The 26,628-nt window shown below is 40.3% G+C and overlaps 1 protein-coding gene across 2 annotated transcripts in view; it reads right to left on the bottom strand.

Annotated features, from left to right (window-relative positions):
* LOC149240535 (tryptophan synthase alpha chain-like) overlaps nucleotides 1-26,628 on the bottom strand; it is a 266,490-nt gene that overhangs the window by 72,752 nt on the left and 167,110 nt on the right. For both annotated transcript variants that reach the window (XM_089373751.1, XM_089373752.1), the window contains one exon: nucleotides 19,690-19,766. In XM_089373751.1, the coding sequence (XP_089229877.1) occupies nucleotides 19,690-19,766 (77 nt within the window). The remainder of the gene's footprint in view (nucleotides 1-19,689; nucleotides 19,767-26,628) is intronic.

The following is a 26,628-nucleotide window of genomic DNA, read 5'->3' as shown; positions in this document are numbered from 1 at the left end:
TAAACACTGGTCGTCTTAGCTTAAGTTGGGACGTAGTGTTTGATGAAGATAGAGGATTCTTTCAGTCTCGTACTTCTGAGCAGTGTTTTGAAGATCAGCCTCACAATGTTCTTCTTTCGATAGGTCCACCTGATGGGAGGGTTGATGCAGCATCAGTATTTGATGATGCACTACCTGAGCTTCCTCCGGAAAATAATCCTCTTCTTGCTGCTCCTGTTGTTCCTGAGCCTCCTTCATCCACTCCTGATATTGGTTCTTCTACTCTCCGGCCTAAATGGTGGGCTAAAACTATTGGTGATCTTCGAGACAATGGGCTCCTTGAAGGTAGAACTTCTCGAAATAAGAGCAAACACCAGCCTACAGTAAATTTCGCTCTTATGGCTAACTTACACAGTGTTTTTGAGCCTCAAACCTATTCAGAGGCTAAGGGTATACCTGAGTGGGAACAGGCTATAGAAGCAAAATTCCAGAGTCTTCAGAAGAATCACACTTGGACCCTTTCTAATCTTCCTACAGGGAAGAAGCCCATTAGCTGCAAATGAGTGTATAAAGTAAAATACAAAGCTGACAAGACCCTCGACAAGTATAAGGCTCGTCTTGTTGCTCGAGGATTCTCACAAAAGGAAGGCATAGACTATGAGGAGACCTTTTCTCCTACAGCCAAGATGAGTACCATACGGCTTGTCCTTGCCTTAGCAGCTCAGTTCAGTTGGAAAGTCCATCAAATGGATGTAAAGAGTGCTTTTCTAAATGGTGACTTACAGGAAGAAGTCTGCATGACGCAGCCTCCAGGATTCAAGGTTACCGATCAAGAACAGAAAGTTTGTAGATTAGTCAAAGCACTCCATGGTCTGAAACAAGCCCCTCGGGCTTGGTACATGAAAATTGATAAGTACCTAACAGATCATGGTTTTCAGCGGAGTCCATCTGATGCAAACTTGTATATCAAACATACTAGTGATGATATTTTGTTTGTGGTTGTCTATGTGGATGATCTTATCATTACTGGCAGTTCAGCGCATTTGATCCATGGGATCAAACAGGATTTGTGCAACACTTTTGATATGACAGATTTGGGACTTCTTCATCACTGTTTGGGGGTTGAAGTCTGGCAGACTAAGCACAACATCTTTCTCTCTCAGTCCAAGTATGCCAGAAATCTTGTGGACAGGTTCAGAATGCAGGATTGCAAACCTGCCACGACTCCTATGGAACCAGGGCTCAAACTTTCAGCTCAGTCATCCTCACCACTTGTGGATGAAACTTTATTCAGGCAATTAGTGGGCAGCCTCATCTACCTTACTGCCACTAGACCTGATATCAGTTTTGCAGTGAGCTACATTTCTCGCTTCATGTAAACTCCTAAGGCTGATCATTGGATAGTAGTGAAGCGTGTGCTGCGTTATGTGAGTGGCACTCCTAATTATGGACTTCTGTACACTCGAAGTTCAGATCCTACACTTAGCGGTTACACAGATTTAGACTGGCCTGGTTCAATTGATGACCGTAAATCTACAGCTGGGTATGTGTTTAGTCTGGGATCTGGCACTGTCACATGGGCTAGTAAGAAGCAGCAGGCAGTGGCTCTCTCCTCGAAAGAAGCAGAATATCGGGGAGCAGTTAAGGCATCTTGCAAGGCAGTTTCGCTCCGACATATGCTTGTGGACATGCATGTTTCCTAGGCAGGTCCTACTCCCTTGTTTTGTGATAATCAGGGAGTGCTCAAACTTGCCAAGAATCCAGTCTTCCATGAACAAACAAAGCATGTGGAAACTCATTGTCACTACATTCACCAGCTTGTTGAAGACGGATCCATTCAGTGGCTATATGTTCCCACAACGGAGCAGCCAGCAGACATCTTCACCAAGCCTCTTGGTCCTGATAAGTTTGTAAAATTCAAAGGGTCTATAGGTGTTGTAAATAGATTGAGCATTAAGGGAGGGTATTAGAATAATGCTATTTTAGTGTTTACTGCTCATTTATGATTGTAATTAGCAGTTTCTTGTTAGAAACTTGTTGTTTCTATATTCTTAGTAGAAACTTCTTGTTTCTACTTTCTTAGTAGAAACTTGTTGTTTCTGTAAATACAGTTGTACTATTTATTGAGCTTCACTGCTCATTGAAAATTAATTCAATTCATTCATTGATTAGATGTGAACTCGTTGATGATGTTGATGATGATGATGATGTCGACTCATTGATGACATTGATGATGTTTATAATGATGATGTGAACTCGTTGATAATATTGATAATGATAATGAGGACTTGTTGATGACATGGACTCGTTGATGATGATATGGACTCCTTGATGATGTGATGAAATTGAATTGATATGAAAAAGCTAAGATCAAGAGGGAGCTAACACACTCTCAAAAGATAAGTATTATCTTGATTGCTTCTATTGGTTATTTCATTATAAGTCTCTTGGCTTGCTTGGTTGTCTTTGTTCTTCCATGGCCTCCTAGCGAGGATTGTAGGTGCATAATAAAGACTACCAAGGTGTGGCAATCATTGGAAATAGATGGAAGAACAAATTGATAAGATTTGTATTTAGAGGAAGCAAACAAGATCAAGTCTGATTGAAGCACACATTTCCATAAAGGTGGCTAGAAGTTTTGAAGACTAATGTTGATCTAGATATGCTAAAAATGAGCCCGTGATTTTTCTATTATGTAGAGGACTTCTGTGTAAGAGGGAGTTACTTTTAAGGCATGAACTTGGCGATATCTTTGGCACAATGGACTGCAGGTCCATCGACATCTCCCTGATGAATGATTTGAAGAAGCTACAAGACTCTGATGTTGACTTCGTTGATTCACTAATTGGTTCGTTGATCTATCTATTGTTATCTGTTGGATTCGATTATGGTCTGCTAGATTCTAATATGTTTGTCAATGCCTACTTCTGTGAGAAGCCACTTATTACCTACTAGATTCGACTATGGATACTGACATTCACCTCTGTGAGAAGCCACTTATTGTCTACTAGACTATACTATGGTTGTCAATGATTGCTTCTGTGAGAAGCCACTGTTAAGGTCTACTATTCTCTAATAATTGTTGATGTTTGCCTCCAAGAGAACCCCTAGTTGAAGCTGAATGAACAATTGAATATTGATGTGTTTGATAAAGAACAGTGATCCACCATGGCTACATTTATGATGATGAACTGTTTGTTGATGTTTATATAAAGAAACTAAAATGACTGAGAATCCCCTTAAAGAAGGAACACTGATTAAATAGCATCATATTATGGACTATCTCCTTAAGGTTATGTGCCATGAGACCTTGTGGTCCGGGAGATGTATTGTTGATTCCTCCTGTAGGTTGTGTGCCATGAGACCTTGTGGTTCGGGAGATGTATTGTTGGTTCCTCTTGTGGGTTGTGTGTTTGAGACCTTGTGGTCAAGGAGATGTACTGTTGATTCTTCCTGTAAGTTGTGTGTCGTGAAACCTTGTGGTCCATGAGATGTATTGTTGATTCCTCTTGTAGGTTGTGTGTCATAAGACCTTGTGGTCTGGGAGATGTATTCTTGATTCCTCCTGTAGATTGTGTGTCGTGAGACCTCATGGTCCGAGAGATGTATTGTTAGTTCCTCCCTTAGGTTGTGTGATGTGAGACCTCTTGGTCGGGGAGATGATTTCAGATGGTTGTTATGTATCTTTCCTTATGATGAGACTGATGATCTCTCCCTTAGGTTGTGGGTTGTGAGACCTCTATTTGGTTGGGGAGATTGATCCTGACAGAGAGAGAGATTTGTATTTGTAATCTCTTCCTTAGGTTGTAGGTTGTGAGACCTATGATTGGTAGGGAAGATTGATCTTGAGAGAGAGAACGAAAAGTACCTCCCTGACTAAGAGATCATCTTGAAAAAAAAATAGAAATTTGAATTTTTAAATTTGCCTCCAAAATTATAATAGGTCGGTTGGGCCCTTAAGAGGTACCCATTCGACGCCAACTTGAAGGTTATATAAAGGAGATCATTTCTCCTCATTTGGACACATCAACTTGGTCTCATGCATCTTTGATCCAGAGAAATTACAAAAGGGCCAAAATTTTAGGAAAACCCTGAAATTTCAAGAGGAGGCCAAAATTCTAAGGAGGGTCGAAATTTCAGGGACTTGAATTTTGACATGGCACTTCATCATGATTTTGGTTACTGCTTTGGTTATTATTCTACTATTGTTATTTATGATGTATAGATGAATCTAGAAACTCTCTCTCTCTCTCATAAGAAAGAACTTTTTTGGGTTTTCCCCTTGTGGGTTTTGTCTTGTGTTAATTTTAGTTAACAATGATATGTTCTATGCTTAGCACAATTACCTCAATGTTCCTTTAGCAACCCAATGACAATTTCAATTTAGTTTTCCAATAGCAGTCACATTAACCATAAATCACATTGACAATAACTGTTGATAGAATATAAAACAAAATGCAGAAGAAAAGCCAAGACAAGAGGACACCAGATTTGGCGGATGCCAAGGAAAAACCCCAATGTGGAGAAAACCCTTTGATCAATTCTTCTTATCATTATATCAAAATGTTCAACAGAGAGAGGGAGTACAAAATGTCAAAGTTGACTTGCCAAATCCAAGTCAAAACAACCTTGTCAAATCTGCAGTCAAATTCAGCCCTAACAAGAAAGTCAAAGATGGTCAATGCAACAGCAAATCCTCCTCTTTGGAGCTCAGGTATACCCAGTCAAACTCAACCTGATTAGGTGGTCAAATTCAGCCCAAAACAGTCCTGAAAATTGCGGTCAAACTTGGTCAACTCTGCGATCAAGTTTGCGATCAACCCTGCAATCAGCCCTGCGGTCAAAGTGCCCAAAAATTCTCGATTCCTGTGCCAAACTGTACGGCCAGCAAAAAATGAATTTTTCCCACAAAAGTCGCAATCCAAGGATGAGTCAAAGTATTTGGTCAATGCTAGTCAAACTCCTGCAACAGTCCTAAAATTCGGCCCTGCAATTTGCCCAGAAAATTCGTCTTTCTGCCACACGTGTGAGAGGGAGAAGATCTGCTAAATAGTTGTACAAACCAATGAGAGAAGGAGAAAGAAGAAATGTGTGTGATGATGATTCCAAATGAGATGAGAGGGCACTTGTATTTATACAAGTTGTTGAGGGTGAAGAGTCACGTCCATTGGACTTCATGGGCCTACATGATGATGTGGTCGACCTGAACAATTGGCACATGTGTGGGCATAAATACGCAATCATCATCTCCATCAAATGAGTTGTCCCAAGGTGGAATTTGGCCCTATTTGCCAATTTTAATACTCCCTCTCAACTAGGGAGAATTCCACCTACCAGTCCATCCATCATCATCGATCATCATGCCATCTTGTCATCATGTACCATTTCTATATCTCATCTCATCTCAATCTAGAGGTAGAACCTCAATCAAACATGATCCCAAATCAAGTTGTTGAACACCATGCATCCTAGACACAGGGAATACGACAGTACACAATGCGTCCATTAGTAGTGTTATGGTCCCTATCTATTTTTCCCAACTCATTGGCCAGATGAGATATATTTCCAATGAGTCCCGGACTACATAGGTAAGATGTATGTTAGGGTATCAACAGGAGAAGGTGAACCACTCATCCTACTCATATGCCATAGGAGAAGGTGAACCACTCATCCTATGCATATGTCAATTGTAGGGGAAGGTGAAACACTCACCCTACACATATGTCAACCATCATGGAGTACACATGGAAAGGTGAACCACTCACCCTGTACAAAGTGCACCAATAGGGAAAGATGAACCACTCACCCTATGGTCGCTCATAGCTCCAAGAAGTACCCCAAGCCCCCAAGAGCTCCCAAAGCTCAATGTCCAACTCAAGCGGGACCCTCATGGGAGGGTCTTTCCACGACTCCAAGTCTCTCTCAGAAGGCTAAGAATTTGACCTTCCCTAAGGGCTTCGTGAGGATGTCTGCGACCTGCTCATCAATCCTGATGTGTTGGAGCCTTATTGCTCCATGTTGTACCATATCCCGGATAAAGTGGTACCTAATATCAATGTGCTTGGAGCAGTCGTGGAACACAAGATTCTCTAAAAGGCGAATCCCACTCTGGTTGTTGCAATAGATCACAGTGGTATCTAGCACATGCTCAAATAGCTCACTAAAGAGCTTCCTCAACCAAATAGCTTCACAATAGGCCATACTAACAATCAGTGTTGAAAATATCGGTATCGGCAAAATATCGGCGAGGGTCCAGAAAATATCTTATCGGCAATATCGGCGAAAATATCGGCAAAATATCGGCAAATATCGGCAAGCATAAAAAATAATTTTTTCAAATTTTAAAATATAGCCGATATTTTGCCGATATTTTCAAAATATCGCGATATTTTGCTGATATTTTCCGATATTTGCCGATATTTTGAAAATATCGCGATATTTTCAAAACAGAAAATATCGCGATATTTTCTCGGCGATATATCGTTTTGCCGAAAATATCGCGATATTTCCGAATATCGCCGATATTATCAACAGTGCTAACAATAATGTATTCGGCCTCGGCTGTGCTTAGAGCAACCGGTTTTTACTTCCTACTCATCCAAGAAATTGACACATATCCCAATGAGACGCAACATTTAGACGTGCTCTTACGATCCATGACACTACTAGCCCAGTCAGCATTAGTATATCCATGTAGCCTCAAATTCATGGCAATGTATCTCAATCCATAGTTGATTATGCCACAGAGATATCTCAAGAGATTCTTAGTAGCAATCCAATGTACGCAATGAGGTTCAACCATAAATTGACTCAATGTATTCACAGCGAAGTATATATCTGGTTGGGAGTTTACCAAGAACATCATGGCCCCCACAAGTTGTCGATACTTGGAAGGGTTTGCCAATTCGGGCCCAGCAGCACTTCCACATAGCTTCTTGAAGTCAAGTTCCATCCGAGTAGACACAGAATTGCAATCCACCATCCCACATCTCTTGAGCAGCTTCACAATGTATTTTCCTTGAGAAAGGAAAATCTCACCTGGCTTTTGCCAGACCTCCAAGCCTAGGAAGTAATGCATCAGACCTAGGTCCTTCATTTCAAATTCAAAAGCCAACTCCCTCTTACATTGATAAATGAGAGGGTTTGCACCTGTTAGAAAGAGATCATCTACATAAAGGACCAAAATGAGAGGCATGTCCTTTTCAACCTTGAAGTATAGGTTAAGATCAGCATCGCTCCTTGTAAATCCCATCTTCATAAGATAGCTATCAATCCTCTCATACCAAGCCCTAGGGGCTTGCTTCAACCCATAGAGGGCTTTCTTCAACCTGCATACGTGTGTCCTTCGATCTTGTACTTCGAACCCCTGAGGTTGTTCCAAGTAGACTTCCTCCTTAAGTGAGTCATGCAAGAAAGCAGTATTAACGTCCATTTGATGTAGGCTCCATCCTTGAGAGGCAGCAAGAGCAATAATCGATCAGATAGTGGTATATCGGGCAACCAGTGCAAATATCTTATCATAATCTACTCCTTCCTTTTGAGATAAGCCTCGAGCAATGAACCTGGCCTTATATTTTTCAGTGCTCCCATCAGCTCCATGTTTAATTTTGTATGGCCATTTTGAGGTGATTACAGACTTGACCTTCAAGCTAGGCACCACATCCCAGACATCATTTTTCATGATAGATTCATATTCCTCATTCATCGCATCCTTCTAGACTTGGAGCTTTACAGCTTCTTCAAACGTACATGGCTCGGATTGAACAATAGTACTCATAGCAATTAAATACCCTTGATACTTGTTCGGCTTCTTACTTTCATGGAATGCCCCTCTTGGAGCAATATGTCTTTCAGCATCATCGAGTGTATCTTTGAGCCACAAAGGTCTTTTTCTTGAGGTAGAGAAATCACCAGAAGGTGGAACAATGGGATCCATCAAACATAGGCTCATATGTCGGAGGTTCATCCTGCTTTTCTGCAGCATCATCATTATCCTTTCTTGGAATGGGGAGATCTTTCGCCTTCCCAAGCACAATGTCTTCATCAAAGGTGATATCATGGCTAACTTCCACATCTCTTTGTCCAGGCACATAGATTCTATATGCCTTTGAATTTTCACTGTAGCCCAGAAATTCTGATTTCTTCCCATATGCTTCTAACTTGTTTCTTTTCTCTTTAGGCACATGAAAATAGACGACACAACCAAATATTCTAAAATGAGAAACATCAGGTTTCTTACCAGTGAAAACTTCTTCGGGTGTCTTGAAATCCAGTGCTTGATGCGGGCTCCTATTTTCAACATACACAGAAATGTTGGCAGCTTTTCCCCATAAGAACTTCAGTAGACCTTTATCATGGAGTATGGCACGGGTGGCTTCCATGATTGTTCGATTCTTTCTTTCAGTAATTCCATTTTGTTTAGGAGTGTATGGAACGGTTGTCTCTCTCTTAATGCCAGCCTCTATGCAAAATTCATTGAATTCCTTTGATTCATATTTGGTTCCATTGTCGGTCCTCAATATTTTGATCTTCTTCCCTCTTTGACTTTCCAACAAGGCTTTGAAAGAATCAAACTGTCACCGTTCAAACTAGCAGGGGGCCTAAAAGGGACTCCTAAAGGGACAACTGAAAGGTCAAGGGCAACAATGGAGACTTAACCCATTGTCACCTCAGCTAAGACTCCCTATTCTTTGCAGACTTTTAGAGATGGGAGGAGACCCGGTATATGGAAAGTCACTTGTGAAAGATGAGTCAACAAATGGATGTGAAGTGACCTTAATGATCCTTTTCCTAGAAGGAGGTTAAGAGTGGAGCTTGCTTGCTCTTCAAGCAAGGTACAAAGCTTTCTAGGATAAGGAGGTGAGGATTTAAGGGCTAGGTTAAAGGAATATGCCTTGTAAAGGAGTTTCCCAATCCCTAAAATCCTTATTGAACTTGATTTCCCAAGTGGTTCTTAAAGAATTAACTTTTCAAAGGTATGGGACCACACTGGACCAAGTAGACCCAACCTAGGATAAGGGGATGGAGTCTAGCAACCAATGATGATCTTAGCCCAGACAAGGAAGGGGAAAGGATCAAAACAAGAATTTCCACTTAAAGGTGTCAAATTGATCCTATGAGGTACTAGCCTAGGGAACACCAGGGAAAAGTTTGATCTCAAAGCTAGGGCTTGGGATACCTCACAATCCCACCATTGGATTTCTTCAAATTTGGAGACCTCGAGGACACACTAGCACAGTAGAGGCTAGGAGATCAAATTTTTTCTATGGCTACTTTGTTGGGAAAGTGATTCCCTAGGTGACCGAACTTGGCTAAACCTAGAAGAAAAGGGGAAAGGTGAAGAAAAATGGTTCTTTGAGTGATCGCCTATTGGTAGACCAATGCCTAATCCCTTGGGGAGAATGGAGTCTAGGAGAATGATGAGAAAGGACTTTGTTTCTCGGTCAAGGAGGCCTCAAGGACTACTTTGCTTGACCTTTAAGACAAGAAGAAGTGACCTTAAAGCTTTATATTTCGCTGTGCAAAAAGAGATGGCTTATCAAAATAAATTCAACGGTAGAATTATCCCTAGGAGATTTCATTCAACACATATGGCCCAGACATTGAGAGATGCTATATAGAAACAATAATCCCACAATTTCGCAATCATGCAATGCAGCAATTAGCCCTAGTATAGCGAAAATCTCATTCCAATGAATATGACAAAGTAAAACAAGAATAGCATTAAATGTGTGTACTTACATGTAAGAGATCATATCCAACCATCATAATTTGCCAATAAAGAAGCTCCAAGATAAGAAAATCCAATCTAAACATCAAAATTCATCCATACTCCAATTCGTCCTCCAAGAAAGAAACGTGAAATTCTCCAGAGAGAATATGATCCAATCCAAAGTGATGATACAAACGAATTCATGTCTCTCCTACCTATACACCCATTAGGTGTTTGAATTACCTAATTTGAGCCTATATTAGCCCATCAACTAAAATAATGTGCAAATAACTATCTATTGGTGACAAGCCCACCAAACTAGCTCATAAATAAAATAATAGGCCTCCCAACTATGAAACTAGATTCGTCCCTCAAGCCCTACATGTCCTGAATCCGGCGAATCAAACACGATTCGCGCAAATTCGTGTCCGAAAATTGGGACACGTCGTGTCTGATTGGGACACTTCGAATCCACAACATGTCTCGATCAGGACACTTCGAATCTGGAAATCAAGAACCCACGTAATGTTATAAAGGCGTATTTCCCCATTCTATTTGCACATTCACTTCTTTGGTTTGTTGTGGGTTTGTGGGTGTTTGGGAGCAAGGAGCAAAGGGTGTGGGAGCATTTTCAAGGAGATTCAAGCAACATGTAAGTGTTAGAGCTTGTTAGAATTGATGAAGGTGATACTATAGAGGGGTCATCCTCCACACCAGCAGATGCAGAGATGACTTTGGATACAGAGGAGGAGGATGCAGCAGAGTAGAGCAGTGGTGACCATGATGATGAGAACAGTGATGCTGATTTTGATTATGACTATGAGGATTGATGAATCATGATTCATGAGCTACCTACTACCTTGAGGCTTGTAGACTTGTAGTTGTAGTTGTTTTGTATTTGCTATTTCTATTTGCCATTGGCATTGCACTACCTATGTAAATAGTAACACATTTTGATTTTGATGACTTAATGAGAAAACTACAATATCTTTATCTTACTATCTTGTCTTTCTCCTATTGGATCATTGATGAATTGAATATGTATTATAAATTTATAATTTATCATTTATCATTTATGTCACAATTGTATTTGTAATTTTCTATGCATAATGTTACTTTGTAAAACTTACATCTAGATGAAGATCTATGTTTGAATCAATGAATTTGTATCATGAATGAGAATTTGCATAAGAAATATCTAATTTTTAATATAATATATAATGTATCCGAACATGTCCTGTTCCGGGGGGTCAATGTGTCCATATCCGACACTTGAATCCCCATATCCGTCGAATCCTGAATTCCCGTGTTAGTTGACTTAACCTCCCAAGAGGTCGAATAATCAATAATGCATGTCGTTGGGCTCTCTAAGAGGCCTGATGAAGTCCATAAGTGCCAAAATGATGAGTTGGACTTCCTATGCTCCCAATGGCTGTGAGGGCACGCAAGTGACCTCATGAGTATTCAAGTAAGTCGAAGATGCGTGTAGACCATCTGTAAGGGCTCAGATGATGGTGTAAATGATGCCACATCGGCATACAAGTCTTGGGTCATCTGCCAAGTGCATGGCACAACTGTGGGGCTGGCTGGGCAAAGGTGAACCAAGTGCATCTTCCTCATCCAATAAGTGAATCTCGAGCAATCTTTGAACATCTCAGGGGATCCATGGATTGTTTTCTACTGTTGTGGAGGCCAATGGCTGTCAACACACACCTTACATGTGCCAATGTAGCCCTATGGAGGGTTAGGATCCTGTATAGGGAGACCAAACAGAAGATGGAGACCATCTGCAATCCTGCATAAGATCCAATGCGTCCCCTAGCCTTCCAGCACAACAAGTCATCAAGGAAATCGAGTAAAGAGCTTACAAACCATGGACAACAGGTGGAGACTTCATAATGGCATGCCCTTCCATAATGCGCTTCGGCATGCGCTAATGTCTCCAAGCTCCAAATGGGGTTAACCAAGTATCCTATTAGGTGGTTTCTACTTCTAAAGGGAACAATATGTCTAAGGTACATCCTTCAAAAAGTGGTGGCATCTGGTAAAGAGGTGAATGGTATAGGGAATGAAAAGGGGCAGCCCTCGGCCACATGTTGGGGTACAAGGATAGCTAGTAAAGGGGAAGCCCACACTTGGGTATATAATGTATAGGAGGGAGCAATCGTAGTACATGAGGTGACTTGGCCTTGATTTTTCCACCCTTCTTTATATTCCTTTTTCCTTTTATGATTTTTCTTTAATTAACTGCTCAAGGCTCAAGGGGTAAGAGCGTGATGTGTGAGATATAGCGATGGATACCCCCTTTTAAGGTAGGGCGGTTCATTTCCCACTAGGGGTTGGGACAATCATGGGTTCCTATATGATGAAGGAGGTTGATAGAGCCTACAGGAACCAAAGTGATGGCCATGATGGGGTAGAGCTCATGTATTGGCTTTTGTACAAGTGCTAAATGTGTTTGTCTTTACCATATTATGCATTTTGTGGTACATTTCCTGTTGAATGTGGCTAATTATGATTTTACTTTTCTTTTTAGCTGCATCAACCTTCGGGGCATTAATTCCAAGCTTGGCCCAAGGTGTGGGCAAGGGGAGGAGGAAGGCTAACCCTATATGGACCCAATGGAGGAATGTGGACCTAGGTGGGAGAAATGATGAATGGGGTTATAATGAGTGGAAAGGGGGCAATATATGTGGATGAGGGAGCTAGACCACACAACCAAACTCAGGGTTTCCCATGAAGTACCATCCCCAGAGCTAAATGGTCAATAAAAGAGATCCCACGGGACTAGAATCCAAGGTTAACATCAAAAAGGAATCTAGGCTATGTTGCACGAAACTTCTAGGAACCCGATGTTTCGGGCCGTACCCGTACCTGAAACTCTGAAACTTGGCCGAAACTCGACCATCATGTAATCATCTTGATAGTTAATATAGACTTGTTTTTCCTTCTAAATTGTCATCTATGGGTATTATTACCTTTTTCCTTGCAACATAATGTGTTATTCACTTATTTATTTATATTTATATATTTTTTATATATACATATATGGCTTTTCGACTGACATTTCAGTAGGCGTTTCCATTTTTGGGAGGTGACGTTTCTAATCATACCTGTTTTGGAAACTCTGAAACGTTTCGGCATTTCGTGCAACTTAGGGTCTAGGGGACAAGAGCACAGACCTAGCCCATTCTTTCCGCCGAATCCCCCCATTAATCCATGCCCAGAAGTGTCCATGATAAGCAAACTACAATACTCAATTACCAAATGACAAGGCATACCTTTAGGTTCGGGAGGCCCACCTTCAAACATATGATCATGGCAGATGGGTGAGGGACCACATGGCTGGCTTAGGTGGCGGAGAAATGGCACAATGAGCTAGTTGGTGGCTGCAAGGGACTGCTGGCTACCAGTTGAGGACTATGTTGGAGAAAAAATTTCTCCTAGGGATATCACCCACAAAATGGTGGGTAACACGAATCATTTGAACACTTCATCCTCTTCTTCAAGAAATAGATCCATGTTCTGCGAGGGAAATCATCCACAAAAATTACATAGGATAAGTATCCTCGTAAGTTTCCCAGTTGCACAACCTTGAGAAACTCCTTCATGATTCATAACTCGGGCATACCTGTAACCATCTTCTTTACCCCAGGTAAGGCTTTGTAATGAAGGTAAGCAAATCTTCGGTGCTATAATTCATATTGAAAAGAAGTATCGCAAGTCAAGGCTCCCAAAAGACTTCCCCCAACTTGAGATAGACCTTCAACCATAAATCCAAGTGTAAATGCATCTTTAGGGTTTCTTTGTCAAATACGTACCTTTCCATCAATGAATGCTACCTTGAAGCCTTTATCTTCCATTGCAGAAATAGACACCAGGTTTTTCTTCAAATCAGGTACATACAATACTTCTTGTAGATGAATGGTTTGACCTTGATTTAAGTGAAGAGTGACAGTGCCTATCCCTTTCACGGGATAGGTGGCATTATCTCCAAGTATGATCTCCAAATTAGTCTTCTTTTCAACCAAATTTGAGAGGGCCTCCTTGTACCCAATGAAGTGCCTTGAGGCTCCACTATCAATCAACCAATGATCCAAAGTATCCGGAGGAGAGGCAATAGATGGAGCAAAAATAAGATAAAATTTCGTTTGTTTTTCTACAACATTTCTTTCCCCGTACATGGAATCTCTCGTCCTTTTGGGAGATCGACCATTTCCATATCAAGCAGCAGGAGCATTCCTCTTTCTTTTATTGTTGAACCTGTTGTTCCTTTGATTGCCATTGCCTTTGAAATTGTTGTGGATGTTGTTATCATCATCCCTTGGAAAATTCTTCTTGTGAGGGCACTCTTTAGCATAGTGGTCGAACTTCTTACAATTGTAGCACCTTCCTTTTCTTCCTTCTTTGAATCCCTGCTTGAGCCCTTGACCCTGTCTCCTTGAACCAGCATTATTCTTCCTCTTAGCATGAGCAAAGAAAGCAGAAGGTTCATTTCCATTTGAAGGCATGTCTCTCTCCATCATCCTCGTCTCTTCTTGAGTGCATCTAGCCAATAATTCATCAAAACTAGGAATCCTGTCATTGTTGAGAATGGTTGTGTTAAACACATCCCATGCTCTTGAAAGACCTCCAAGTGCAATGAGAGTGAGCTCCCTGTCAGCAATAACTTCTCCAATAGATAGAAGGTCATTCTTGATTTGTGTGATATTCATCAAGTAGGATTGGATAGGCTCCCCTTTATCCATCTTGATGTCTTTCAACTTGTTCTTGAGAAAGAGGGTTTGATTTGCATTGTTTACTTTGAACATCCCAATCAACTTATCATACATCTCCTTAGATGTTCCCAAATCAGAAATATAGGCAACCAAATGCTTTTGAATGGAGTCTATGATAATTCTTTTAGCTTTGACCTCACCTTTCTTGTACTTCATCTTTGCAGCAACAGGTGCATTTGAAGGAGGCTCCACCACTCTTCCCTGCACATAGTCCATGGCATCATGCTCTTCCAAAGTTAAATCCAAAGTCATCTTCCATGCATGATAGTCAGATTTGTCCTTGAGCTTATCCTCAAATTTGAAGTAAGATGTAGTAGCCATTGAAGCTAGTCCAATAGTCTTGTCTAACAGCTCTCCCTTAGTGATTGCTTTTCTCTCTCTTGCTTGGGCTTTGTCTTCACCTAAGCTCTGATTCCATGTTAATTTTAGTTAACAATGGTATGTTCTATGCTTAGCACAATTACTTCAATGTTCCTTTAGCAACCCAATGACAATTTCAATTTAATTTTCCAATAGTAGTTACATTAATGATAAATCACATTGACAATGACAATAGATAGAAGTTTAGAACATAAAATGAAATGCAGAAGACAAGCCAAGACAAGAGGACACCAGATTTGGCGGATGCCAAGGAAAAACCAAAATGTGGGGAAAACCCTTTAATCAATTCTTCTTATTATTATATCAAAATGTTCAGCAGAGAGAGAGAGTACAAAAGGTCAAAGTTGACTTGCCAAATCCAAGTCAAAACAGCCCTGTCAAATCTGCAGTCAACTGGAGTCAAATTCAGCCCTAACCAGAAAGTCAAAGATGGTCAATGTAGCAGCAAATCTTCCTCTTTGGAGCTCGATCATACCCAGTCAAACTTGGCCTGATAAAGTGGTCAAATTCAGCCCAAAACAGTCCTGAAAACTGTGGTCAAACTTGGTCAACTTTGCAGTCAACTCTGTGGTCAACACTGCAATCAGCCTTGCGGTCAAAGTGCCCAGAAATTCTCGATTCCTATGCCAAACTGTATAGCTTGCAAAAAACGAAATTCTCCCACAAAAATTGCAGTCAAATGATGAGTCAAAGTGCTTGGTCAACATTGGTCAAACTCCTGCAACAATCCTAAAATTCGGCCACATGTTGATTTCGGGTAGCATCGGATGTGCTCTAGCCATGAAAATTGGTGGAGAGGCTAAAGCACATAAGATCTCCAAGACCCAGAAATGGTTTGGGCAGATTCTACCCCGTTTGGAAGATATTAAAATAATTAATATTTTTAATAGAGTTCCTAAGTCTAAACTTAGGAAAAATAAAATATGGGTATTAATATAAAACTGGATTAGAAAGTTCCAAAAGGCATGGATCAAGCCAAATCTAATCTTAGAGGTTGATTAGAGATGTAATCTCAGTCGTTGAAAGACCAACAGGAAAAGTATAAGAGAAGGCTTGAGGGTCAGTTGGAGAACACACCAGAGTGATCAGTCATTCGATTTTCTAGAGCGGGGTTTGCTAAGAAAAGTCGAATCAATGATCAATTTACAGCGAGGGGTAGTGAGGACTGGACAGAGAGGTAGAGATAGTGTTGAGAGACCAGCGCACATGCAGAGAGGCTGACGCAGAAGCCAGAGCAGGCCACGCAGAGGCTAGTTAAGATAGACCAGAGGCCAAAAGGGTCTGTGTCATCCATGCAAAGGGCAGCAGGAGTGACGCAGAGGACCGTAGAGGTTGTGCAGTGCCTCACAGGGCTGACACAGAGGCCAGGAAGGTTGATGCAGTGCTTCAGTTGTGTTGGAGAGGGTTTCGTGGGGCAGATTTTCTGAATATCTGCTTCCTAATAGAGAGGTATTATTGTCGGTTATTTTTCTCTGTCAGGTGAGCCAATTTGGCACCTAGTTGTACTCAGAAAGACTACATAATAATAAAACCCTCAGAATTGTTGCACCAGTTTTCCCAAGTTGGGTTTTTCCGAGGACGATTGTCCAAAAATAACGGTGTCCCTTGTGTGTTTGTCTATTTCTTTTAGTTGTTTATCTGTAGATGGTTGAGACTGTATTGTGTTTATTTTAGTGTTTATATGGTTAAATAACTTGTTAGTAAGTAAACAAGTAGGCGAAATAAACCAGAGAATACAGATAAAATTTCTAACGGGTAATACTTAGAAATTTCAACACCACACGTGTGAGAGAAAGAAGATCTGCCCAATCGCTGTATGAACCAATGAGAGAAGGGGAGAGAAGAAATGTGTGTGATGATGATGTTAGGTAAACTTGACTCAGGATAGAGTCAAAGTAAGATCAATAATTACTGAGAGGAATAAATATAAAAATAACCAGCAACAACCATAAACACATAAACACAAATGTTTATCCGGGAAAACCCCAAATCCGGGGAAAAACCCAACCTAATAAGATCTCATTAGCATTGGCCAAAAGCCTGGCTAATTCGACCAAGTGAGCCTTCACCGCTCACCTCTAGGTCTTGCAGTACAATGAAGTCCTTCCAGCCTTTTATAAGCTCCACTACATATAATACCACGGGCAGAATACTATCGGTGCACAATACCATGTGCCCAAAAACCATCATTGTTTAACCTGGTCAACTTTGACTCTATCCTGAGTCAAGTTTACCTAACAATTCCCCCCTTAAACTTGACTTGGGGTTCCTTGGTCAACTTTGACTCTATCTTGAGTCAAGTTTACCTAACAGATGATGCCAAATGAGGTGAGAGGGCACTTGTATTTATACAAGTCATTGGGGGTGAAGATTTACATCCATTGGGCTTCATGAGCCTACATGATGAAGTGGTCGACTTGAACAATTGGCACATGTGTGGGCATAAATATGCAATCATCATCTCCATCAAATGAGTTGTCCGAAGGAGGAATTTGGCCCTAGTTGCCAATTTTAACACCTTGGTTGTGTGTGTCTCGTCTCTTTGTTTCATGGTTACGTTACTACTATTTCATGTCTATTTGTTAATGTTTTTCTTCTGTATCGTTGTCTAAATGATATTGAATTTAATGCTATGTGAAACTAATGTCTAATTGATCAATGAAATGGTTATCAGGTGAAGAAAAACCTAATTCTAGCACACGCCCTAGAAAATCAACAGGCTGCCCCAATCAAAAAAAAAAATTGCAGGAGTGCACTCCCAAACGGGAACGGATCGGGAGTGCGCTCAGGAGGTTGCTCCCCTAGCACTTCTGAGCAAAGCGCGCTTTGAGCGCGGATTCGAGGGGTTTCAATTCTCTCCCCGCAGCCTTGCTCAATTGTCAAATTTGGTTAAACTTGGCTGCCCATATACCATCCATTAAGTACGGAACCTTTTCCTTTGACCATAAGGTGACAAGGGGTGGATAGTGGGCATGGTAGTGGAACAACACTATGAATAGGACAACCTTCGTTTTGCAGAGCTTTGGGATAGAAATTTCAACAATTAGAAAAAGATGTGAGAGAGCAGCCCTGAAAGAACTAGAGGATATCGGTGAAAGGTTACAGCTTCATTCCTTCAACAAAGAGTTTCAAAGTCAAGCAGCCAAGATTTAGTATACCATCAAAATCACAAAAATAAGAGAAGCAAAAGAGGCTCATATTCAGGCTAATTGCATAGGATTTGGACCAGTGATAAGCTGACAAGGGCATTCTTTCAAACTCTAGCACCTAAGGCTACTGAGTGTATCTTTGTGCTTAAGGTGGATGAGAGTAGGCTAACACAACAGGCCAACATTGAGAAAGCATTTATTAATCATTATAAACATAGCACACGAGAATGTGACTGGTAGCAAGTAGCAAGATGATTGGGCTTGTATCAATGGAAAGCAAGGGTTCAAAACCTGCCAAGTTGATGCAAATGAGAACAAGTGCAAGTCCAATGTGATTTTAGTTTTTGACAGCATAGATATACCCCTCATACCACAGTACCTTAGCCAAATGGACAGGTGTATAGGCAGTATTTCCAAACAAAATAATCATTATAAACATATCTCTGCATCTCAAACAATGACAGAGGAACGTGAGGAATCCATGCAAACCTCTATGGGCATTGTTCCTCATAGGTTGTCCAAGTCAGAAACCACAATATGTGACCAATACCTGTCCATGGATGCATCACACACTTCATATGAGTAATAAAATGTCTCCTCAACTTGACAGTTTCTCGTGTGAGTGTTACAAAGGTACCAGGAATTTTGTGGGCCCTCATCTGCTACAAGAATGCATTGAGGCAATTCAAAATAAAGCATTGGGGGAGTTAATTAACAGAGAAAATATTCTATTTATTCCAGAAGCTGGAGATCCTGAAAAGATCACCAACTGGCAGCTCATCAGGTATTGAATGTTTCCTAAAAGATTATTGCCAAAATCCTGGCTCTGCATACAAAATTTTCATCTTCCCATAAATGACAGAATTTGAGTTTAAAAGGGTATCATGAATAATGCAATGTATTGACAGCTGATTTTCTATATATCATATTATGATGATGCCATATAAAGCATGCAGTATGACAATGGATAAAATGCCTAGATCAATGTGTATGAAAAGACATCAGACGCAAAACCCAAAAGCTTACCCAATCTTTGCGTTTCATTTGTTCATATTTCTAATTCACTGTCTGCAAATAGTTTCTGTTGGAGTTGACTGTATTTCTATTCAACCTAATATAATAATATTTCTAGGAATTTGCAATTAATTTGGAGATGTCATAGGCAGTCCTTTGGGGTATTTCACATGATGTATCCGACAGTCCCATCGACTGTTTGTATGGTGAACCATGGACATTCATATAATAAATTTATTTTTCTTCCTGTTCTTCAGCTTTGCTAACTAAGAAATCTACCTGACAAATTTATATTTTGACAACTTGTGACCTGGCTAACAATCCTAGGAAAATATATTATCTGGAAATATGCAGACTTTAAGCAATTAGAACGTTTTGCAGATTCACTGATTCTTTTCCACATCAGGAATTCACCCAATGCAACCAAAAAGGGCAATGTGCCACTTCAATGTGAATCTCCATATCTGTTATTTTGATTCACAATTATAAAAGTTTTTGCACTGATTTGAAGTTTCCTTCAAAATAAATTTGGGAAACTAACATTTTCAGTAAGAAACACCTTTATATTCACTGTAAAATATCATTGACAAACATTGATATAGAAATTATTGGATTCGATTGTACTAAGATACTTTAACACCAACTGCAAAATAAACAATTGCACTGTCAGACGTACAAGTTCTATTTTATTTGCAGCTGTTAGCCTTCTCAGATTTGTTGTCTCTTCCAATGGAACATCTGGGACAACAAGACCTGCGACAACATTCTTTTATCATATATATACTTTCTGCACATACAACTTTCTGTAAGGCTTCTAGGAAGTGTACCAGCTAAATGTATCAAAGTTTCACTAAGTAGATATCTCATGGCACATGATTAAAAAGCTCAGGCACAAATGTTCAAACTTCACATAGTGCTTGGCTCAGCTTATTATGACAACAACCAGATCAACCTTTTTTATTTTAATGGTACCAATGCAAATTAGGTGCTTAACAAGTGAGAGAGAAACTGCTGGATATCTAGATGCATAAATACCACTTCATGACACACAACTCTGAAATAACAACAAAATATTGCATTCAAGTTTCAATAACATTCAATTTGTGGCATTATAAATTTAAATCCTCAATGTAGGAAACACTACCAGACAGGACATCAGCTTTAATATGCAAGGCTTAAAATATTAACCTGCAGATCATCGGGATGGGGCAAGGTCTACTCTGCAACCATTTCATCAACATCTATTCTAGTATCAACCAGTGATTTTTTTTCAATTACTACAACCATAGCCCAGCATTAGTCCAACAGATACAAGCTTGCATTCACACTATCTCCTAACAGACCAATGTTTACACCAGCGACTACAGACACAGAGTAATGTCAGGCATGTCTTGGGATTTGGTTCAGTATCAATGGTTGTGCTTAATTTGCACCTAGAGTTCAGAGACTTGATCAGTTATAGCTACATAGCTGACATAGCCAACATGTCCAAGTAAGCAAGTTTAGCTCCAACATGGCCATTGGTGGCTTTATGAAGCATGAGTTTTCTGAGCATAAACTCACCAATGAGCATTTTGTTTTTTCCTTGGCAACAAGATGCATATGCTTAATTAATGCCCTGTCCCTGGACGATCTTCCAGAAGCCATGAAACGAATTTTCTGCTCCATTGGAGTGATGGGAATCTCAGAAATAGAACTTTAGGGTGGCCAAATGATGGCAGAAAACAAAAAATGATGCACAGCATAAGGAAAAAACATCAGTGCAAAAAAGCACCTATATTAGCTATACTCCAGAGGAATAACTCCTACTTGTGATGTTTAATAAATTAATGACGGACTTGTAATGTGTTAATGATGAAGACCAATTCTAGAAGTCTAATGTAAGAATTAGAGATGAGGAGAAAGGAGACACGTTAGGGATGAATATTGGTTGAGAGATTCATGAATATATTGAGATAGCTACAGAGATGATTGAACTAATGTCAAATCATGACATAGTTATTATGGTCACCTATATGTATATAAAGGGACCATTTGTACAATAGAATTACACATGGGAATGTTTATTGAATATAATTTCCCCTTTCGGTAATTGGCTAATAAAGCCAAGAATTGATATCAAGGTGAAAGTGTGAGGTCATGAGAGGTAGTGGCCATCGTCAGCTTTTTAAGTGATGTGTTTGTGAAGAACATTGCAATGGATAAAAAATAGTAGTCAGTTGTAGATTTCTATTGATTGATATGCAAATATATGGAAGATTATTGCAAGTACACCAGTAATGACTTACTGAGAGTTGTTCATTTGAAGGATAAATTGATTTAAAGATTGAAGTGATATCAAAGCACAGCTATGGCGTTTAAAATTTGATGTTTCTTCCCAATCCATATTGGCAAAGCTTTTAGGTGTCAAAGGTTTGAATCATAATCACTTCGTGACAGTTTGATAAATGGCCCATGTTTCAAAAATGACAAGCACTACATGTGGGCAAATGAAAATGGAATGGTAAAGAGCAATGTTGCGAACATCGCCATCGGGATAAAATCAGCAAGGGTTTGGAAAACCAACAAATCGTAAAAATCGGGAAAATATCGGTAAAAATCGGCAAACATCGGCTAGGCCATAAAATCGTGATTTCGAGATAAAATCGTGATGTTATCGAGATGTTTGCAACACTGGTAAAGAGTGACCTGTTACCGCTCAAACTAGCAAGGGTCCTAAAAGGGGATCCTTGAAGGACTACTAGTAGGCTAAGGGAAACAATGGAGCAATAGCCCACTGTCACCTCGGCTAAAGCTCCCTACTCTTTATGGACTTTTACCGATGGGAGGAGACCCGTTACAATAAGGATCATGAAATGGATGGACCAATGATAGGGTGAGGGGTGATCCTGGAAGCCTATTCACAAGAGAGGCTCAAATATGTGGCTTGCTTGCTTTGGAAGGCAAGGTTGAAAGCTCTCAAGGAAGGGCTTAAGGGGAATTTCAAGGTTTAGGTTTAGGGTATGTATCTTATAATGGAGGTTCCTAGGCCTTAAAATTCTTGTGAAAGCTTGGATTCCAAGTGATCCTTGAAGAATTATCCTTAATAGTGTATGGGACCACATGGGACCAAGTGGACCTAGGGTTAGGTCAAGGGGGTAGGGTTTAGCAACCAATGATATGCTTAACCTATTCCAGAGGGAGAAAGGGACCAAAGAAAGAATTTTTAATGCAAGACAATGTGAGGATCCCAATGAGGCTTCTAGCCTAAGGAAACCAAGGGCAGGATTCAATCTCGAGGCTAGGGCCTGAGATATCTCAAAATCCCATCATTAGAATATCTTCAAAATTGGAGGGGACCTAGGAGACACAGCAATGCAGTAGGAGCCAAGAGATCGAATTTTTCTAATGGGTGGTTTGCAAGATAAATGATGTCCTAAGAGACCTAATGGGTTAGGCCTAGAAAAGAAGAGGGAGTAGAATGAATAAGGTTTAAGGTGATCACCTTTTTGTGGCCCAATGCCTAATCCTTTAGGGAGATTAGAGTCAGGTAGAATTATGACAATGGACTTTTGGGTTTTCTAGGTCAAGGAGGCCTCAAAGACAATTTCGCTTAGCATTAGGGCAGCAGCAAAAGTAGCTTCAAAGACGTTATACTTCGTTTTGTAAGATAGACAGCTTATCAAGATTAATTTCAGTAATGAAACTATTAATTTTTCATAGGGCTATATTGTTCTTTGCTTTGATAATTGCATTTCTTCATTAACACATTAAGTTCACCCCATAACATTATAACATTATTTAGATTTACATCATTATTCATCAGCATATGCAACTATGTAGAAAGAACAATATCATCATCATCAATGCAGTAGAACATAAAGGAACAATAGAAGAAAAGCATGCAAACATAGAGACACCAGGATTGGTCGGAGACCAGGGCAAAACCCACTACAGGGAAAACCTTTGCAAATTCTTCTTCTTAGATCGTCATCAAATGTTTCAGCAAAAGAGAGTACAGTGATCCATATCTTCATCAATGTAACAAAACAACTAGAACATCCATGACATGACCCTAAACATGCTTGTACTCAAAACCCTGATTCTGAGGACTGTAATGCACTGTCACTGACTGTAGTCAACTGTTGAATACGATTGTCACTGAGCGGAATCTTCAGAATACTGATACTTCATATTTTGGTCCCAGACACATACTGAGACATTGCGTGTGTACGTTTGAGACTGATCTAGACGCTCCCTAGAGAACTGGATGTGTGCGTCTCAGCCTTCAGGACCAAACTGGACTGTGGAAACCTTATCCTCCCAAACGCACCCTGAGACACTGTGTGCATGCATCTGAGACTTCCCAGACACACCCTTGACCACTCTATGTGTGAATCTGGGGCTGAGAATGCTTCGTTACGAGTGTGTGTCCAAGAAACAAAAACCCTAGACACGTGCAAGCTTCAACCCTGTAGTTTCGGATCCTTTACGTAAGCTTTCCTTCGTCAAACTTGTGCAAACCAAACAATAGAAGAGAGAAGAGAGTGCTTGATGATTGTGTGCAAAATGAGCTTGAGGTCCCTTCTATTTATAGGCTTTCATGAAGGTCCATTTGATGTTGAGGCCGAGCTATCCAATTGTATATGTGCCTAAGGCCAACCTAATCCAATATACATGAGTAAATAAATAAATTCAAAAACCAAATTATGCTTGTCCAAATAAAGTGATCTTTAGGTCGATTTTGGTCCTCTCGAAGAGGAATCTATTGCAATTATTATCTTCATCATATGAGTTGTCCAAAGTGGAATTTGACCACAGTTGCATAATTTTAACACTCCCTCTCAACTAGGGAGAATTCTACCTGCCAATATATGTCCATCGATCAATATGCCATCTTGGTATCTCAAGTGTCATCACGTATCATCATTGATCATCTCTGTCATGTAGTCATCATGCCATACAAATCATCAATGTACATCTCAATCCATCCCTTGCTTATCTCTTGATCGTCCCTGCTCATATGTTGAATATTCTCGAATCTAAAAGAAGAAGAATTTGTTACCAAAGGGGAGCTTAAGCTACCACCCTCTATTCATCGGGCTACTACCCGATATCTCTGCCAGCGGGCTACTACCTGGAATTTCTGTCAGCGAGCTACTACCAGGAATCTATGTCAACGGGCTACTACCCGGAATCTATGTCAACGGGCCACTAACCATAATATCAATCAACGGGCTACTACCTGGAATGGTTGTCGGCGGGTTACTACCCCGAACATTGGTCAACGGGCTACTACCCAGAATATCGGTCATCGAGCTACTACCCGGAATATCTGTCATCGGGCTACTACCTAGAATATCTGTCAGTGTATCATCATTGGAGATCATATCATCATGGAGCACATATCAACCTGGAACCACATCAGGGAGCTACTACTCAACCCGGAATCTCATGGGGGAGCTACTACTCAACCCAGTATCTCATCGGGGAGCTACTACTACGACCCCATATCAAGCAATAGGTAATATAGGGGAGCTACTACTCAACCCATCTTATCGCCTACTGATCTTCCCAGCAATGACCCTCAATAGTCATGTGGTAGAACACCTGCATCATAATCCTAGCTTGGGCGAGATACCCGACTTACCAAAGGTAAGGATCTCATGCCCCCAAGCCTCCTCACCCATTGGCCAAACAGAGAGGGATAATCCCAACAAGCCTAGCTTGTGGGTATGATGCCAACTGGGGTATACTCTACAAAGACCAAGATAGGGTGAGCTACTACTCCAACCCTATGGGTAACAGATAGGGGTGATACCCTATTGTCCAGAGTTCCCTCAACCCCAAGAGCCCTCTATCTCAATTCCACACCCTGGGAGCTCAGACAGGGGAGGAAGAGTATGGCTCAGTGTCCTTGATCAACGATGCTCTCTATAGCAACATATATCTGGTAATCATCATGTCTCAATAGCAGTTGTCTCCTGTTCATACAAGACATCAAATCAAATATCATGTTAGAACATAAATAATCATATAAATCACAAAAGGATACCATAATCATCCTCCCTCTCAAGGAGGTGCCAATCACAAGCCTAAGCTTGTCTCGAATAGTTGCACTGGTTCACTAAAAGCATCTCAACTATATATATGGGATTCTCTGCCAATCAAATCCCATTCTTTATCATCGCAATGTATCCAAAAACTTTCTCAAACATCTCTTCAAACACTTCTTCATTCTACCTCATAGCTAGTCATGCTAGCAACATCATTCTCAACCTTGGTCGTGCTACAGACCTCTCATATCATGGCAGATCTCATACTAAGGCAACACTCATATGTGCTCATCTCATCAACACATCCATACAATCATATATCATAGGAAGAATATCTCAGACCAAAAATAGATTGTCCCATGCAAGTATCTCAAAGGGTGCTCGGTGGCAACTCTATGTGAATGAATCGACTCAAGTTCTATGCACATCATGTATGTATACGGACGAATGTTAAAAAACAAAACATCTATGCTTCAATCAATTGTTGGTTGCCAAGTCAAGTTCAACAATATCTCTTCAATCGGAGTGTCCAAGGATTCGCATTTCCTCTTTTCAATACTTCTTCAATAGCTTCACAATATAGATTATCTTTTCCCATTTTTCAGAAATTGATTCATCATGCCATGATTCATCATCTCGAGCTTCAGAAGCCATCTCCCTCTTACTTAGATCATCGAAGGCTCATTACCTATCAAGAGTAAACCATCAGTGTATAAAAACCAAAACCAAAACCAAAATCAAAGTCATACCTTGGAACACATCATCCTGACTTCACCAGATAACAGTCAATGCAGACATATCTGGATCGGGAAGCTTGCTTCATGCAATGCTCTCTGCAAACATAACACTTTACCAAACCAACTTGCTCATCTTTTCATAAATCAATATTGTACCATCAACTAAGTCAACTCATCAAAGTCATCAATATCACAATATCAATTCTCATGCCAACAAGTTGTCATCTATCATGCAATATCAATCAAGTCATTTTCATAATCATAATACAAGTCATTTTTGTCACAATATAAGTCATTGGAAGTGACTATGCTCATATATCATTCTCATCAAGGCAAATCATCAGTCGTCAGATCAAATCATTAGACATTAGGTCAAATCCAAATTTTCTATCGTATAGAGATTTATAGTCCAAAAACATATCTCAACGCTGCTTATCTATATCAGTCAGCCAAATCTCTTGTATCACAAATTTCAATGGTTAAATCATAATGGCATATCTATATGCTTATCTCAGTCACCTGCAAACACAAGTTCATATTATAGCAAATATCTAAACTTTTCCTGCTCACAGATCTTTCTGTCTTCATATCTGTAGGACTGACATGCTTCAAGTGAACATCTGATTTCATGCACAATACTTCATTTTTCTGTGATCAGCAATTCAACCCAACAACTTCAAAAATCAATTTACAGTGGTAGAATATTTCAGAGACACCTTGATTCAGACTTCAGACAGCTTCAAAAAACTTCGAATGATGGTCAACTATAGTCAAACCCCTGGACGCTCCCTTCAAGTTATTATGTGAGCGTCTTTAGCTCCTGGAAGCTCCCTTGGCCTTAGC

The sequence above is a fragment of the Pinus tabuliformis genome, chromosome 8 (assembly GCF_031772625.1).
Source record: "Pinus tabuliformis cultivar Carrire ecotype Pingquan chromosome 8, CPIR1, whole genome shotgun sequence".
Classification (NCBI taxonomy): domain Eukaryota; kingdom Viridiplantae; phylum Streptophyta; class Pinopsida; order Pinales; family Pinaceae; genus Pinus; species Pinus tabuliformis.
Note: the sequence above shows the minus strand (reverse complement) of the source record. Positions and strands in the feature narration are given on the sequence as shown.